Here is a 19,652-nt window from a genome sequence, read left to right on the forward strand (position 1 = left end):
TAATTCCTCAAGGAGCAAGTGAATCTAAATAGGCAGCCCTTTTGGCAATTTCAGAGACCAAAGATTAAAGGGACATGGAAGGCTTACGTACTCCTCCATAGACAGGGTATCTCCAAATCAGGGTTTAAGCATATTGATAGGCCAGTAAGAGCAAAGGATGGACTGTCACTGTCCTTCTATGCTTGCCATTTTGAGAAATAGAAGACTGCAGTTTCCTGTGCTGTCAGTCCAACAAAAAAAAAAAAATGCTTTGTTGTGGGCATAATTTCTAGCTGGCAAAGCAGAATGAGGATTGAGCAACATAATGCACTTTGTATATATGACATTGCTTTTCTTTTTATCACGACTTTACCAGTTCTTCAGACATTTTGGGGTAGGATAATTCAGTAATAGTTCACCTCTGCAAGAAATTAGGTTTTCAGTCTCAGATAAACATATGCTAAGGACCAAATTACTTAAACCAACTTCAACACTGTCGGTACTTTTGTCTGCCAGCGTAACCCAGAATTGAAATGGTAGGGGTTTTGCAGAACAGAACTAAATTAGCAAAGCTGTATAGGCAGCTTACACAGCATTTTGCCTGGTTCTTGCCAGTTCCACACTTTCACGAGTAATCCTTTCTAGACTCAATACACTCTTGTCATTTTACCAAATTACTTTAAGACAAATGTTGTTTTAATGCTATTCATCTCTTTAACTCATTTGCATCAGCATGCACGAGCCCTAACTGAAGTGTGCTGGTATTAATCTGCTTCAGCATATGCTACTGTAGCACTTCATTCTTGAAGTGAACCTGAAGTTTACTGATTTGCCTTTTCATTTTGTAGGTCTCTGAGCCAGGGCAGCACAAACTCAAACATGCTTGATGTTCAAGGAGGTGCTCACAAAAAACGTGCTCGACGCAGCTCACTCCTTAATGCCAAGAAGCTGTATGAGGATGCCCAGATGGCCAGGAAGGTGAAGCAGTACCTTTCCAATCTGAATGTGGAAACCGATGAGGAAAAATTCCAGATCATGTCACTTCAATGCGAGCCTGCATATAGCACTTGTAAGTAAAGCAAACTCAGTTAGACAAGGTTGCTGGTGGAGAGGATTACCCTCCTTGCCATACGAACCTGGTTACGTATGCTGTTGTGCTAGAAACATAACAATATGTTTGCATCGAAGGTGACCCCTTTAAAGGACTGTCACTTCTTGATTATGTACAGTATTTTTAAATGATGACCCTACTACTTCAAATATAAATTTAGGAATGTTTTTAACAAAAAAAAATGTCACGGTACTAAGAAATGTATGTGTCATTGCAGACACTAAAAAAACCCTGGCTGATACAGTTTCAGCAACCCAGCATTTGTCTTGGATTGCACTTGCACAAGTCTGGAGTGACAGCTCTTCTTTTTGACCTTCAGTTGTTAAGTTGTGCGTCATTTAATAAGTCTGCCAAAGAATCCAATTGTACATTTGATCCATTCTTGCTGCACTGTCACTTTACAGAATTAAGGAAGGATAAAAGTAACATTTACCATATGAGCTGCAAGGAAATGAAAAGACACAAAACCAATATAGAAACTAGCCATGGATAAGGAGTAAATAAGCAATTCTTGCATTATGGCTTACAATAAGAGTTGAACAGCAGGGAGAAAGTTATGCCAATATTGCCAGCGTTGACTGATGAGACTGACATGGTTTGACAGTTAAAAATGAAGGGCAGCAGCAGGAAAAATCTTGAAACTAAATTCCTTTGAGACTACCTTACTAAATAAGCTTTAGTCTCATCTATATTTTACCCTTATATACTACACCAGGGGACGTTCGGCACGCGGCTCTCCAGAGTAAGCACCCTGGCGGGCCGGGCCAGTTTATTTACCTGCTGACGCGGCAGGTTCGGCCGATCGCGGCCCTCACTCGCCGCGGTTCGCCGTCCCGGGCCAATGGGGGCGGCGGGAAGTGGCGCGGGCTGAGGGATGTGCTGGGTGCTTACCCTGGCGAGCCGCGTGCCGAATGTTGCCGACCCCTGTACTACACAGTTCAATAAATTCCTATCTTTTAAAATTAACAATTATAATTGTATGTGGTTTTGATACTTAGTTATTTTTGTAAATAAGTTATTGACACCTTAACTAAGGTGAGCTAGTGGGGAAGGAATTAAGATTGTTTGGTAGAAAGAAGAAAAGGTATATAGACTTCTACCTCGATATAACGCTGTCCTCGGGAGCCAAAAAATCTTACCACGTTATAGGTGAAACCGCGTTATATTGAACTTGCTTTGATCCACCAGAGTGCGCAGCCCCGCCCCCCCGGAGCCCTGCTTTACCGCGTTATATCCGAATGCGTGTTATATCAGGTCGCATTATAATGGTCTACAAATGAAAAAGAGGTTGAAAAGCACCGTACTAGAGTGCAGTCTTGTTTTATAGGAAAGTCTGTTAAGTAGTCGAGTGTCTGATCTACCTGTTGTTACTGTCTTCACTCCTTTTTTTTTTTTTTTTTTTTTAAATGTCAGAATCCAAGTTGAAGTGAGACCTGTTCCTCAAGAAATATGAGCCAGGTTTTACATGTCTCAAAGTATCTATGGGTAGGCTTGGCAGAATTCAATTTTTATTTTTTTTTATAATTTTGATGGCTAATACCAATGTTTCTTTATAAGCATTTTAATGTTTTTATCAATTTAAATGTTCATAGCTGTGGAAAATTAAGGGGGGGAGATTAGACAATAGGAGAATCAGACGATAATTAGTTAATGACAGTAGACACGGTTTGAGAAAGTTTAAAGCTTTATAACCATTAAAATACAAATAGTCAAAATTATACTAAGTATATATCCTTCAGTCAAACTCTAAGTTCTCATCAGCATTTTTTCTTTCTTTGGCTATCTGCTAATTTCTATTATCAATGGAAATATTTTTTCATTGGTATTTGTGCATACAGTGAAATCAATGTTTACTGATAAAAATCGAATCCTTCCAAGCCTATGGGTGTGTTTTTAAGGAATATGCAGGGACACCATTACCAGTGAGTGTCCAGTGCTGTTCCATTTTAGTATTGAGAACAATCTCAGAAATACTCATTAATTTTAGAAAGTCAGTTTGTGATTAGTTTCTTATAGAGGCCCTTTTATCACCCTATAATTTTCTGTTAAATGACACCTGCCTAACAGGTCATATTTCCAATTTTTTGACAGTATCTCATCTGTGAATTGTAGAGGGCTTTCTTTTTAAGATTTCTTGTAGTGTTGTTGCTTATACAAAACATTTATTAAAAGTTTTCTGTAATGGAAGTGATTTGGGGCTCATGTAAATGGCCATGCTTGAATCCAATTAGTGATTTTGAATTTCATGTTGGCACTGTCAGAGAATATGCCAAGTAATTAAAAAAAAAAAAAAAAAGAGTAGCTTGCATGAACAAAGAAAGCACAGCATGAACACAGCCTTTTTTCCTGCTTCTTGTGCTGTATGTTTGGCAAAGCATGGTAATAACACAGTTTGCTCACACTTGGAGGCAGAACCATGCACTACATTTTATATTCAGTTTTCTTCTTTAGTAGCAATAAAAGAACATATAATGTGGAAGTCTCAGTATATGATTTATGTGCAAACTTAAACGATGACCCTATAATGCTCAAGTGTCAGAAACATGAGTGTTACAAGGTTATCTTTCAATTCTTTTAAATAAATCATGGCATCCAGACTTCAAATACTGTTTATCCTGTTTGTGCAACACTTTGTTTAGATATGGAGTCTATACTGACTATTGTAATTCCGTGTGCTACAGCAATACAAGTCAGATTTTTGTGATGCTTTTACAAGATGGTATTAAATGAACCCATGAATAAATATAGTAGAGAGAGAGCTGTACTGATATAGCTGACTAGCTCATTAGCTCATTCCATAACAGAGGAAAGCAAACTTTATAATTCAAGTAAAAAATTAACAGCTAGTGGGAGTTGCTTAGGAATCTTGTACCCTTTCCATAAACCTTAAAAAACACTTTCACAATTGGAAGACTGCAAAAATGAAGACAAGGGTTGCTCTCTTCTCAGCTATCAGGTTTAGGCCGCAGCCAAAGTTTGACCACAGGAACTAGTGTTTTGACTTTTCTGTTATGGCTAATCCTATTTTCTTACTTTAAAACCATGGCGGAAGTGGAAAGAATTGTGACTGAAAAGTACACAGTGGCATAACCTACTATGGCCCTAATTTAGCAAGGTACATAAACATGCACCTAATTCATTTAGTCCCACTCCAGTCAATGGGATTAGTTCTGTGCTTAAATTTACACTCATGTTAAAGTGTCTTCCTGAGTTGGGTGGTGTGTGTGTGTGTGTGTATGTGTATATATATATATATATATATATATATATATATATATATATACGGATTCACAAGTGGATAATCTTTCTGAAGAGAGAAATGCACAAACACACTGCTTCTCAGCAAGGTGGATTGAATTAAATCAAGGTGATTTAAATCACCGATTTTAATCATGATTTAAATTAGTGTATTAAACATTGATTTAAATAATAGATTTAAATCTGTTTTCACCTTTGTACTTTGCTGTTATTTTCCTAAAGAGAGGTTGATTATCATTGATTGGTAACCACTAAAATATGTTTATTTGCAACTCACTATAGCCTTTGCATAAAACTTGGTACTTTTTTCCTAACCAAGAGAAAACACTATACACATTTCTTTAAGCAATTAACTATTTAGATTTGTAATTTTTACATTTTTAAATTTGTTAGAAAATGGTGAATGATGCATTTTTTATTTACTAGAGGGTTAATTTTTTTACTTATGATTTGTGAAGCTCTAGATGAATGGAATTTGGAATTCAATTAAATTCATAAAACAGCATTTTAAAGTATTTTATTAAAACTACCTTTAATGTGCAGTGCAGGCTTCATAAGAAAAATAAATTTGTAAAATGTGTTTTGCATTTAAAACTGATTTATTAAACAAAGGAAGTATTATCAGTAGTTAGTGAATTGAACTGATTGTTTCTGGTCAACTTGTCCTTCACGTTTTTAGAACTAGTAGAGGTCATCTTCTCACAATTACAGTAGTTTTAATTTCATGGACTGGAAGAGGAGAACATGCTTTCCTGCCTTTTCAGTTCCCAGTTAGTTTAACTGTGAATGAACTAGTCATTAAACCAGGTCCGTTGAGAGAAATTTGGAGCCCCAGTACATCATGTGAACTGGGGACCCAGCCCCTCCCAAATCCCTTTATTTATGCAAATGTTGCAGACGTTATGGGGGGGACTGGTATTATTTTCCCTGTTCCCTTTGCTCTCAGCATCCCTACATTGAACTGAACTAGTTGAATAAACTGAAATGAAGAAAATATTCTCTCTGCACCTGCAAAAGAGGCTGTTTCTGTCAAAAGCTGATTTAGCACTTCAACAATCTTGTTCCAGTGACTTCCACCAGTTCAGTGGTTTGACTTTCTTTAAAAGTTTGGCAGCAAACATGTACTGCTGGAGTAGTATTATTTTTATTTAATTTAAATTACATTAACAGATAATAGTTTAGACATTAACGTAAGTTATTATAACAAAATTAATTGTATATGTTTGTTTAAAAATACATTAAATTTAAAATAAAAAATCTGATTTAATTTTTTTTAATCAGTTTTTATTTACCTGGCTCCTGAAGCTGTTGTCTAAATACTAAAAATTCTCCTAGTTTTGCTTGCAGCAAGACTTGATACTACCTGGACTCTACCATGTAATTCGGTAATCCTAATGTTGCAAAATTAATTTAAAGAGAATAAGTCAGACACATAAATGTCATTAATATCAAAAACATGCTAGTTGATATCTGCTACAAGTCAAGGCAGTCTGATCACAGTGAAAGAGGGCTTCTCTGTCGGATGACCACACATCCCATTTTGGCTGGGACAGTTCTTTTTTTAAGCTCTGTCCCAGCTGTCCTGACTCTTTTCTCCCCTCACCTCCCCCTCTCCCCCAAACTGGGCATTTGTCCTGTTTGCTCTTGCCAACTGCTGATCAGTTGGCAAGAGCAAACGGGACAAATGCACAGTTTTGTCAAACAAGTAGAATGCAATCCCTAGTGGGGTGCAAAGGAACGTGGGGGCGGGGTGGGAATTGGCAACACCAGCCCCACATGGGAGGGAAAGCAGCCCACCACGCAGAGGAGAGAGTTCAGGACTATGCTGGCCCTGCATGTGGGAGGACAGGGATCGGGCCGGCCCCATGTGGTATCCCATTTTCCTTTTGGGAAAATACAGTCACCTTACTTCTTTGGAACTGCCCAGGATATAAATACCTGGTCACCTGGAAGGACAGTGACCTCTCACATGCACCTCATCCAGCCACTTCCTGTTTCTCCCTGCTCTGTCCAGGTAAACTTTCTCATTCCTTCCCTCTGCCACCAATTTCAGAGGGAGCCTCCTATAAGGGAAGCTACCTCTTTTCTTCCAGCTAGCTGGACAAAGGACCCACTGCGTACAGTTGCTGTGAGGACACTTTCTGTATAGTTGCGATGTTCATGCTTTTCAATGTTGTAATTTTGCACTGAAATCTAAAATATGCTATTAGTGAAGTTCAGTTATAATGGGAGTAAATCAAATAATTTCTCATTGCATTGTGTACCTACATAACTATTTGAAAAAATATTGAAATATTAGGAATATTTTTAACTTGTTTTTATGTATTTGCCTCTGAAATCTAACAAGACTGGAGCGCCTTGAATACATATTATCTATGTTATAGTATAGACTGCTGTTTAAAAGGTGGCTGTTGTCTGGTCAGTCATTTTCTTCAATATCGCTAAAATAAATCGTGTAAATTAGAGTGCAAAATTACTAATATTCCATTTTTTCCCATAACAGTGACCAAGAATTTAAATGAGAGAAGAGGCGCAAAATCTTCAGAAATGTCACCAATACCCATGAGGTCAGTTGGTCAAACCACAAAAGCCCATCTGCATCAACAAAACAGAATGAGCCAAGTTCTCCAAGTTCCAGCTGTTAATTTGTACCCTATTAGAAAAAAAGGACCAGCTAAGGACCATGTCACCTTCAGTGAGTATCTGCAATTTGTATTTCCAGTATTCAAAGTAAATTGTGGGGTTAGTAAGTTTGAGAAGGGGAGAGGGATTGGATTCCAAATCAACCAAATATTTGAAATATTTATTATGGAAGCATTGCAATAGTTCAACCTCAATAGTTCAAGGTTTCATTTACCCTTTTCATTTACAACATGTCTCAAACTCATTTCCATTTAGTTATGTATAAGAAAGCATAATGTTTATCCCACAAGAGAGAACAAAACATACCTTAAATTATTTGCACAACTAAGTTTCTAATACCTTTTTTAGTTTTAATGTTTCTAATTACAAATCCCATTGTATGTAAAGATACTTTCTTGCTTTAGTTTCATAGGCCTCTTCTATAACATATATGTTGGCAAGAAAACAACCATTACCTCAGACAGTGCTATTTGAAAAAGTAGAACTAGTTCAGTTTCTGAACCAGACTAATTAAAGTAACAAGCCTACCATCATAACAGGGCAGATAGCAGGTGATTCACCATTGTGCCTAACAGTATATATTTCTATTCTTCTGAATGGAAATCTTACAACTGAGTAGAATTACATTCCTTTTTGCTTTCATGACCTAATGAATATAATACATTTTACTGAGTGTAATCACAGAAGTAAATCACCGGAAATTTAATATTTCAAACTGTGGAGTACCATTGTAATGGCATTATGGTCAAACAGAACAACATATGTTTTAGTGTTATTAGTAACTCTTAGTAAGCATCAAAAATTTTTATTTGTTTCCCATTATCTAAATTTACCAATGTCTGAGGCTCTCAGGGTTCTATATTAAAATGCTGCTAAATAATATCCCTTTGACCTATTTCCATCTCTGAAATGTATGTTGCTTGCTTTTTTTTTTGCCTTCATGACTTTGAATGATACATAATATTTTAAAGCTAAAACAATTTTAAATGACATTAAATTATTCAATAAAACATTGAATAAAGTTAGTGAATAGCGTAAAAAAATTCTGCATCAATTTCCACTTCAAAACTTAAAGAAGACATCAAGAAAGTTAGTTCAACTTCACAAAAGTTGTTTTCCCCTTATTCTTACTGTTATTTCAAACATGGACATAGATTTGCTTTCTAACTTCCTATCTTTAAATTGGCCAACAGAAATTGATTCCTCTCATAAATTGTTTTATCCCTGATTATTTGAAGATGCAGGTTCTGTCAGTCACAGATTTTAGCACTGCAATGTGAGTGAAAAAAACAAAATACTAAGCTCTTTATCGCACATCCTGACTCACTGCCTCTCAGCTTCTTAACCAACACTATGGCACATCAAATGTTTTTGCCACATCTTACATATCTTTCTTTAAAATCTAAATCCAAAGGAATAAAGTAAAGAGTGTTAAAGTGATGTCTTTCAGGGAATATACCTTTTTATAGTAAGCTTATTTTCCATCTTCTTCTTCCCTCTCCTAGTTGTAGGAAGTAGAGTAAATGGCGGACTTAAATAGCTGTTAAATTTTATTCATCCACCATATCATTTGAAGTACTCCAGCTGAACAGACTCAACATGGTATTGGAGCTTGACTGCCAGAACTATGTGGGTCTGTTTTCACTTACTCTTACTTCCTTTATGAAAAGTGTTTAGGACACCTGTTGAACTAGTGGAGCTCAGGCACCAACAAACCCTCATTAGTCAGATCCTTCTTTAACCAGTTTTTTAAACCTGACATTTCACCTCTGCATATTTGGATGCTTACCACCCGATATGATTACTAATAACTGACAAAATACATTGGTGAGATAGAAGTACAATACTTGACTTAGTCTGTAATACCCCTTAAGCTTCAGGAAAAATAATCTTTCTGAGGAAGAAGTTGCTTGGGGAATAAATCTCTCCTCAGAGCACTCATGGAATTTAGTAAGAATGATTTCCAGGCCCAGCCCAATTTCTTCTGAACTCTGTGGGGTGTGAAGGCCAAATATTTGTCCTTCCTCAGGCTTATGTGGTGCAAAAGGCGGTACTAGTCTTTTACTGAAAACAAATTTTAATTTATCTATTCTTTTATCGGTTTATATTGATAATAAAGAGCAGCCTCATTTTCTTAGGTCATGAGCAATAAAAATACTACAGCAATTGAAACATGAAGTCACTTGCACAAATACTGAATTTTAATTTTCAAATAAATACGAGGCTAAAATTTTAATGGTTGGCATGTAATCACCTCTTTTGTGCACATAGATGACTGTTTTAGCACCTAAATATCTATTTTCATACACAATAATCTGATTTATATGTGGAATAATGGTAATTTCCCAGGCACGTAGACATGCAATTGCAGTGCATTTTTCTGTGCAAACCTCAGGCCTCCTCCTTTAAAAATTTGGCCTCAGTGTGTTCTCTATTAAAAATGGCATATGCTTCTGCTTTAATCTACTTAAGTGTCTGTGCAATTTGAGTTGTGCTTAATTCATGGTGTAACTGCGAAGGTGTCTTATTTCTCTCCTGGATGTTTGAAAAGTTCTGTGTTTCACTAACAATGTATCAGGAGTTTAACTGTAATATACTACAGTACATAGGACTTACTAGTGGAGAATGAGAAAAGCCAATTTCTATGTTTTGCTTCAACTAAGTTCTCTATATGCTTTTTGGGGGCGGGGTGGGGGGAGGTTAGTATGAATGTAGAAATTCAGAACAAGTGCTGGAATGACAGCCCTGGATACAAAGTTCTTTATCTCCTGAAGTGGTGCGGCATGGACAGTGACCGTATACACTTCCCCATGCTGTCATAACAGTGTATTGGGAGGAGATTTCAGGCTTCATAGCGTATTCAATCCTTAATCTTTCTGCTAAGGCTCTCTAACAGGGTGTCAATTGTGATGGTTCCTATTGCCACCTGAAAGCTACTAAACTCATTTGAGATGGAACACTGAGCAATCATCAGATAGCAAATCTTTTGACCACTTCTGACCGGAATGTCAGCCCACTACTGCATTACTAATCTCCTTAAACAATCCAACGCCTCTTTCTGTTCATGCTTTTACACTAGTCATTATGCAACTTCACCCTTGGTTGTAATTAAAACAGATATCAAACATATTGCCTTGAAAGTAGAACAGTACAAAGTAAATTTCTGTCATCGTCATAGGTACGGGTTCTCCTCAGAAGTCACTCAGTTTGTCTGAGGAAGTAAGTAGTAAGAAACAAGCAGAAGATAGTATATCTATGGCATCCTCTTTGCACTCCAGTCCTCCTGCTTCTCCTCAGGGTTCTCCACACAAAGGTAGGAGTATATGCTTCTATACTATACTTAAGCTTCCATCTCAGGAACTCAGTATTTTGTTATACTATAAAGATTGTTATGGATTTATCATTTATTTACATGATTCTGTGAGTATAGCAACTTTGTCAAGAAATAAGTGCTTTTTTATAGTAAGAGTGGATGAATGTATTTCTGTAAAAATTAATATACAATACACAATTTTCCAATTTCAGTATGTACATTTTTGAGATTTAAGTCTGAAATTACCTTGTTAAAATTTTGAAAAGCACTTAAGTCCAGTTTTCAAATTGAGTTAAGCACTTAGGAGCCAAAGTCTCATTGACAATCTATGTGATATAAGCTCCTGAGTACCTAAATTACTTTCACAGATGGGATTTAGGTGCCTAAGTAATTTAGGATAACATTTCCAAAAGTTTCTCTGTCTGAGCACTGCTTTTGGTGAATTAATGTATGTATGTCTTGAGCACTACACTGTTAAATTAATCTTATACCTGGGACATTCTACCTCTCTTGAATCTTTTCCCAATCATACTGTAAGTCTTTGTTTTACTAGCTTTAATGTATTTTTATTATTAAAATTGACTTTGCAAAAAACATTGCTTTTTTTCCTCCCTCCATCAAAAATAAATCTAGCCAAACCCTGGATTTTTGCTGAACTACTGTGCAGACATGCTGTGACAGGAGATGCAGGTGCAATGCCAGATAGAATTCAGGATCTTGGTGAAAACTTTGTTACTTACAAAGGTGTATTGGAAAATAAGTAATGCATCCTGCCGAATCCTGGGTCTCACCATTTACATTTTTGTGTTTGTATGCTGAGTTTTCCTTGCTATCATGATGTTCTGTGGGTCCACTTGTTTTTAAACCCTTTGCCTTGAAGGACCTACATCACAATATTCACTAGTCACATTTGGATGGGATTCCCTTGGAAGCCGGTTAACATCACACTTACTAGTCGGCCAGAGTGGTCACTACTGAATAGTGTAAGGCATTTGTCCCACCTTCCTTCACTCTGAACTGTTGTCTCTGAATTATTGACATCCCTGAGAATGAGGGATTGGATTGGGAACCGTGCATGGGAATTTATTGATCATCTTACACTTCTCAGCAGGAGATCGTGCTTGGCAAGATCTCATGAGAATTTGCTTCTGGCACCACAAGACACTGTTTCTTTTAGGAGGGTGTCATTAGTTTTTGTTTTATCATCATAATACATATATAAAAGAAGTGTCTGTGTGGCCTTCTTATTGAATCCTGCTGCCGATGCTTATTCTGATGAGGTTTTCAAGCGTTACTTTTGCTTGTATGTTTCTGTAAACATGTGATTTACATTAACTTTCATATGGTTCCATGAGAATCATATTTCTTTTCTTCTGGATGATTTCATTAGTTTGACTTGCTTTTATCATGTAGGGTTTTTTGTTTGTTTTGAGGGTTTTTTTTTTTAGCACCAGCTTGTTTTGATCAAGGTAGTCTATATCCCATCTTGTATGTTGTAGTAACATTCATTACTGAATTAAAATTCAAAATATACTTCACGAATGACTGAAATATCCTATCTCAGTCCTGAACTTCAGTTAGCTCTCCTATTGCAGGTTTTATTCTTTTTTATTCTCTGAGCTCTACCCCAAGGAGGCCTTATGCAAGATTTAAGAAAAAGTCTTTATTAGGTTAAAATAAAATGTTAATTTTGCTGTCAGATATTTTGTCATTTACAAAGATTTGTATGTTGTGTGTTTCTTTGTAGTTGGTAACATCCAGAGGTCTGATAACTGTGGTCAAATGAATCTCTCTGGTTCCTCCTCATCGCTTGCCAGTGAAACCAGCAACAAGAACAGTGGGCAACGCAGCTATGGAATAGGTGGGATTTATTTGCAAAAGAAAATTCAGGAGATCACTGGCAGAGCAACACATAGTTCTGGCAGTAGTGAAAAGAAAGAAAGTGAGGATGATAGAGACAAGGCAGAAGTTGAGAATAAGCACAGGAAAAGAATGAGATCCCCATTTGGAAGACATAGGGAAAGAAGTTTCTCCAGGGAGAGACCAGCTTTTACAAGTAAAAAGGAGGCAGATCACATTCAAGCTACAGAAGGAAATGAAAAACTAAAGGACATAGACAGTGATGCCCTAAGTACAAGTAGCCATGGCAACAGTAATACACTTGTCTGGTTCTGTCCACAATTGAGGCCCAAGAGGAGGAAGACTATATGATGCACTTTCTCCATTTTATATCAGGCATTTAAATGGTATCAATATTGTACATATGCATTTATTCATGTTCAAGTGTGTGTATATATATATATATATATATATATATATTTTAGTTACTAACAAATACCCCTTCACCTAATCTTTTTAAGGGCAGTTCTTCACCTGAGACTGGCTTTAGAAATCATTTAAAATATTTGAATTAGTGTGCTTTAGTGCTAAGGTTAGAAATTCTATGTAAACATACAATCCTCATTTATTTACATTACCCAGTAAATTTTTGTTTCTTGAAATCCACAGAAATATTAAAATCTGTAACCTATTATTTAGACTTAAAAATACTCAATATTTCTGCAAACTCCTGCAAATATTGCTTAATAAAAGCAGCCACTGTATCATGCTGCCTTATGTTTCTGTCAGACATACTTTAATGTTCCTTATTGGTGACAGGGTAGTAATCTTGATTGCCCAAGAATGTACATTATGATATAAATCAATCCCTTCCTGCTTTTCAGATAGCGCAAGTCTGTTTCACAACAACTACAAGAACTCATTTGTAAAGCTCTTTGAGATTCTTAGATGAAGAGTGTTCTTTAAAAAAAAAAAAATCCACTATAGTGGTGGTGTTTGTTATGATGGTCTAATTGTTTAATTTCAGGAGTCAGCATCTGGATAAAAGGTCTCTTAAAAGTTATACATGTGTGTAGGTTGGCTTTTCATTAAGAGGAAAAAGTAATAACGATACTTAAATATTTAAATTCATGAAAGACATAAACAGATGAAATTTAGAAATATGTGGTGTTGCATATTAATATACTGAAAAGTAAAGAAATTGAGTTTATTCTAAAATGCCAATCTTAAATACATTTATTTACTCTTAAAGTTACAGTTACTCTAGTTTGATAAACATGAGCGTATCTGTCTCAAAGTTTAATTTGTGTGCTCAAGCTTCAAAAAACTGTAAAAAGAATCTGTAAATATATTTGAGTTATACAGCATGGCTATTGCCTCTAAAGTCAGGTTATTTGATCATTGTTATCTTGGTATGCAGGGCATCAGTCATCATGCTGAGTCATATATGTCACTTAAATTGCTTTCGTATAGATGGGTCTGTTCAGATTTTTCTCTGATTCTGAAGTAAATGTTTCACTGTCCAGTACAAAAGTAGATTTTTACCTAAAGATGAAGTGAGAAACTGTTGATTCATGCTAGTACAACTGGGAAAGAATCTTGATCTGAGAACAGCTCATCAGCTGCAAGCTTTGTATCATCTCCTGTGAAGAAATTAGATAGTGCTTTGATTAATTTACCAGGAAATCTTAACAGAGGCTAAGTGAAGTCTCTGTTCTCAAATGTCCCACTGTCCTCATCAAATGAAGGGTCAATTCTTATGTGTATGTATGTGTTTGTACTCACAATAGAACGTATTAAAAGAAGGTAGAAGCCTTAGTCTAAGGCATGCTTCCCTCAATCAAAGAATGACCCACACATGGTAGAGGAGACTGTTATCTTAAACAAAATGTTAAAGAAAGCAGATTTGAGAGAGACCTGCTCATTAGTTAATTTTATTTCTGATTTACCTCTATTTTTATTCCAAAAAAAGACTATCATAGTTGGACAGAAAAACAAGACCTGACCTGACTCACTACAAGACGCCACTATTTTCTGCAAATCAACTCTTAGACCACATCAACCCAATTATTAATATAAACAAAAAACTTCAGCGATCCAGCCAAATTTCCATTGACAGCTTATAATTTATTATGAAAAAGAGCTTAGAGGGATCAGAAAACCAATTGCCATAATTTTCTTTTAACAGAGTTTCAGTTCAGAACGAGAGAGCAGTTTAACTGTGACAGACATTGCAAATGATATGCTATTGAAAATGCATTCTGTTCTGTACTCAGAGGGAAAGCACAGAAAAGCTGCAGGAGGCCAACCAGTAAAACTGCTATCATTAGTACCAAGATATCAGCTGCTAGCAAAACCATAATAAGCTTGCAAAATATGTTACTTCATTTTAAATAGATTTCAGAGTATGTTGGTTACGATGTAAGGTAACTGAGCTGATGTATTAGAAATAGTTCCACTCAGAACCAGGGTTTGTTTTGACATCCTGTACTTTCAGTACCTTTTTTTATTTTTGCTCATGCATATCTGAAAGAACATGTGTCAGTCATGAAATGCCAGGCAAGTACCCATAGCACGTATATAACTAAAGTCTAGGCATGCAGGGTCCTTGTTTGGTAGGTAATGGACTTTTCTGTCACTTGTTTTCAAAAACAAAACACCAGCTCGAGGGAGAGTATTCAGTTTGTTTGAATTTTACAGTGTACCTAACACAGCAAAATTGGTCGGAGTGAAAAAGAAACCTCTGTGTATTTCATAGTAGTGTTCAAACTTTCTGTTTGAGATGTACCTACAATAAAGGAAGCAAACAGGAGCCTAATGAAAGCTGGTGTAATTGACTTCAGGTCTGAATCTGATTCAATGAGTCTAGCGCTATAGCGCAATCCCAGACAAATTTACTAGAAATGACAATTTTGTAACATGACAATGGACACCTTTTGGTAGTCCATCTCTTAATTTTGATAGCCCACATAAACCTCAGTGCAAAAATTATGCATGTTACCAAAGCTAGGGAGGAATGATGTGGACCACTCTATTGTCTTTCCTCTTCCTCCTCCTAATTTGTCTCAATCCATCCCTCTTCTCCCCCCCCCTCCCCCTTTGAATCTTTCTCTGTATTTTCCCTTTCTACTCTAGTTCAGGCTGGCAGATAACGATACAGAATTACTAGCAGTCCTTCACTATGCTAGTTCAGCTGTAGTGCCTGCTGTGATTGAAACACTCACCATCCCAGTCATTTTACTCTCAGCACGTTTGGTAAGCACTTCCATGGAGAAGCGTTAGGCTACACTCCAGCTTCCAGCATTGATTGTCAAAAATGTTAAGGGGCTCCCATGACACACCGATGAGGTTCAACTTGCACTTGAGGACCACTAACTTAAACTGAAAATTAGCTTTAGAGTAAACATTTAAGTATTTATATGTCCATTTACCCCTGTTTTCACCAGAGTTGGGAAGCTAAAAAGTTAGAGCCTGTTCACCTAAAATTGATATATTCCCTGAGCTGTTTTTGAAAGGGTGATGTGTGTGTTAAATTTAAAAACAAAAAAAGGAGCTCTAATTTGAAATCTAGCTGTTACAGGTGATTTGTGCAACTCTTACCATATCTTGGACTATGCTATTTAGGGATGAATATTGTTATGTATCCCATAAACTAGCCTCAGCATATTTAAGCACTTAAAAAATATCTGCCATGGAGGAGACCACAGACATAAATGTGCAATCATTCTGATGGCTGCGCTTTTTAAGCTCTTATACCGGTACCCTCTGTCTGTGGTTGACAGTGTCATTAACATGAACATCCTCTCACCTAAAACTATCAGGAAACTCTTTTATGAGACTAGTTGATTCAATAGGGACCCACAAATACAGGTCTTCAGGAACAAAGTGCCTTGTCTCTGTGCTCCAAGATCAGGATAATTTTTTAACCCATATTTCACACATGGCATAACAGTACTCTGGCACTGAACTGGTAGAGCTGACTTTCAGTTACTGTATAAAATCACATGAAAAAACATTTGTAACTGTAGCAACCCTTGTATTAAAATACAAGGCAGAATCTTAGCTGCTTGACACAGGTTTTTGTATTTATATTTTTCACATAGCATCCAGAGTCAGGATTGCCAGTGATAAGAGGTGAAAGATTAGGTTTAAACTTGTTTGAAGTCCAATCACATTTGACAGGAAAGGAGTGTTCTGTTGCCTCTTGAAAAGAACAATTTGGTGCTCCTTAAGTCATATGGGATTTTTCTAACTTGACAGCCTTCCATGCTGCCGCTTGGTTTCTGCAGCAGTGCAGAGTGGGTAGTGAATTAGATTCCTGCACTGAATGCAGCTGTGAATATTCCTCCTAACTTGTCAAGGCCTGAGGTAGAATTAATATCTACAAACAACAAACATAAGAAAATTAGCTGGAAAAGAAATATAACGATTTCTGATTACATTTACTTTAGTTACTATTCTTTAAATTTGTTTGTATTAGAGTAGCATCTAGAAACCCAAATCAAGGATCAGGGCATCATTGTTCTAGGTGCTGCACAGACAAATAACAGAGGACAGTCCCTGCTGCAGAGAGCTGGCAGTTTAGGTGTCCAACAGGATACAAGAAGTTGACAGAATAGACATACGGGGTGGGTGTGGGGGAGGTGAAACCCTCAACAAAATCTCCCCCAGAGCTATTAATCTCTTCTTTTCCCTCCCAGGCTGTAGAAGAAAAGACTTGGTTGGTTTATAGGGGTTGTATTGTTTATGTATGTGTGAGAGAGAGAGAGAGAAAAGAACATGTTGAGAGTGGTCCAAGTAGAAAAAAATAAGTTGTACATTTTGTTCTGTAAGTGGTGAGCTTACTGTGGGAGTGCGTTACACAGTGCAGGTCCAGCTGCTTTAAAATTTCTACCTCCCATTCTTGTGAGCTGCCCACTTGTTTCCTGATTCATAATGGGGTAAATAAGAAAAGTGAGATGGCGCATATGTCTTATCCTTCAGTGTTTGTAAATTTTGGCAATGATCAGCATACCCTCATTACACCACGTGTCTACACTTGCAAGTGGGGGCATGATTTCTAATGAGTAGGCATACCTGTGCTAGCTTTAATTTAACATGTACTCTGATTGCTAGCCCGTTCTGAAGCCTGCCACCACATCTGGTGTTTTGCGAACCGTGATCTTCTATCTAAACTACTATTATTGCCCAGATTAAAGCTGTGCTACAGACATGCCTTTGCTTGCAGTGGAGACACCCCCCATTTTCTGTTGAATTTCACGCATAATAGGTGGTACAGGAAGATTGGGGGAAATGCATTGTTTCACTAGCTAAGGTTGTTTTATACTTGTGGCTGAGTGGTTGTAGCATTGAACTAACCTGGCACATCAACCTGGTATTCATGGGGCAATTTGCTGTCATTGCTAATTATATATAATGTTAAGTTAACCTCTTGGTTTAAGTGCGTCTTGGCTGTAAGTACCAGCTGATTTTGGTATTAGCACGTTGTACTGATAAATCCTGATTCCTGTTACGAAGGGTAGTGGCATAAAATCTACAGTGAAATAGGCATGCAGGAGAAGGATCTTTCTGAATAGCCTCATTGAAATATTTTTAGTGCTTTAATGTGGTGGTGAATAAATAGACTTCATCTTCTCTTTTTGATGTTTTTTCCTATTTCCTGCATGTCTTATCTCATTTAGGCTATGCCCTCATACCATCCACTAAATCTGATAACTTCTCAGACTCCAGCCACAGTGAGATCTCATCGCGGTCCAGCATCGTGAGTAACTGCTCTGCCGACTCAATGTCTGCAGCCCTGCAGGATGAGAGATGTTTGCCTCAGTCTCTTATTGTGATGGATTCAGCAGGAGCAGCAGAAAGAAAAGAAGTTCCTCAACCATCGGCTGAGTATAGTCAGCCTAGCACTGGGTGAGAAGTGTTTGTGCTGTGGTACTTGGCTGACTGACGTAAGGAAAAGGAGCAAAACACTTTAGTCAAGACGCAGTTAAGGGTCATGCTGTAATTATTATTATTAACTTGTTGACAGCAATCCGTGTGCTAGCTGCTTTAAAACGTAGGGGAAGACATTTTTTTTCGCACAAGGAGTTTGCAGTATAATTTAGACAGACAAGAGCTTCTCTGCATCAGCAGGTTTTGGATAAATGTCTCTTGCAGGAAAATGCAAATACACTGCAAGCTTGAAGGATATTTAACAAATTCCCTCCTGTACAGTGCTGAGGAAGGCAGCTGAATGAAAAGAGCATTTCTAGCAGTTATCGCTGGCAATCAGTAATACCAGTCACATCAGTACTTTAATGTTTAATATGTAACCCAAACATGTTGTAAGTTGTTTTTATGATTGTTGAGGCTGATTAGAAACTAGTTGCTCATCTTTTGCCTCCTAAGGTTCCCATACCAGACATTTTGTTGCCTTCTTGGTAAGATGGCTGCCACCAGTAGCTCATTCAAAGATGCCAAATATATCTAAAAATGTTGGGCTTGATCCTGTGACAACGTCTATTGAAATCAAGGGGCTCAGTATCTCTTGAGATCAAATGCTGTCTTTTCAACCACAATGTATTTTATTCAGGGAGAGAGATTCTCTTTACATTTGAAATATCAAATACCTGGGCTGAGCTAGTGGTCAGTTTTTAAGGAGTCATATTAATGCTTGATATGCCACACTGGCAAAGATCTGCCCGTGGAGAGAAGTGAATGAATTTTTCTTATGAAAAAACACACACTTTTCATTGTTGAATACTGTGAGGAGCTGTGTCTACTTGTGTAGCCGTGAAACCCAACAATAATGCGAGAAAGAATAATCAGTATTTTGTAGTGCTTTCTCCTTATCAATGAGACTATTGGGGCGGGGGAGAGAGAGAGAGAGAGCATTGCTAAGATAATATAACTTCTGAATATTTACCAATCCCAGTTTTTCCAGTGTGATAAAATTGGAAATAGTAGACCTATTTAAAGGCGCATTTTATAAACTAAAATAATTCTTTTCCCAAAAGTACAGCACCTTCCAGTTTCGTCAGAGATGCTGACATTTATTTACCACAGACAGAATAGTTAATTAAATACCCCAATGTGGCAGGGTACTGCACCACATAAAATCACAGTTTTTCAGAACACATACTGTTGCATTAAGGATAGTATTGCAGCCTGAACTTGGTATTTTCTTGTGTTTTATAGTTTAAAATCAAATCCTTCCAACTCTGTATTATTGCTGTGTTTTAGTTTCCATAATTTTTTTGTGAAAGAAATATTTTTTGATAGAAGAGTTCAAAAGATAGAAAGGCAAGGGAATAAAAAATGCTTCTAACGTGATTCTGACGTGTTCCTAGATTCCACAACGTGTCAATATACTGTACATGTTAATGATGAATTTTATATATTATCCTTGATACTCATTTATAGCACAATCCAGAGCTGCTCAGAGAAGTTTTGAATGGTGATTAGCAATCATCCTTTCTGTATTCTGGATCCATATAAAACCAAGCTTAATTGTGCACTGACAGCATTAAT

At 36.9% G+C, this 19,652-nt stretch overlaps 1 protein-coding gene across 16 annotated transcripts in view; it reads left to right on the forward strand.

Annotated features, from left to right (window-relative positions):
- RAPGEF6 (Rap guanine nucleotide exchange factor 6) overlaps nt 1-19,652 on the forward strand; it is a 238,834-nt gene that overhangs the window by 206,680 nt on the left and 12,502 nt on the right. For 10 of the 16 annotated variants that reach the window (XM_065555927.1, XM_024100177.3, XM_024100176.3 and 7 more), the window contains 5 exons: nt 828-1,048; nt 6,852-7,043; nt 10,170-10,304; nt 12,052-12,165; nt 17,825-18,053. In XM_065555927.1, the coding sequence (XP_065411999.1) occupies nt 828-1,048; nt 6,852-7,043; nt 10,170-10,304; nt 12,052-12,165; nt 17,825-18,053 (891 nt within the window). The remainder of the gene's footprint in view (nt 1-827; nt 1,049-6,851; nt 7,044-10,169; nt 10,305-12,051; nt 12,166-17,824; nt 18,054-19,652) is intronic. The other 6 variants (XM_024100179.3, XM_024100181.3, XM_024100180.3 and 3 more) reach the window with 1 other exon arrangement.

The sequence above is a fragment of the Chrysemys picta genome, chromosome 8 (assembly GCF_011386835.1).
Source record: "Chrysemys picta bellii isolate R12L10 chromosome 8, ASM1138683v2, whole genome shotgun sequence".
In the NCBI taxonomy this organism is placed as follows: domain Eukaryota; kingdom Metazoa; phylum Chordata; order Testudines; family Emydidae; genus Chrysemys; species Chrysemys picta.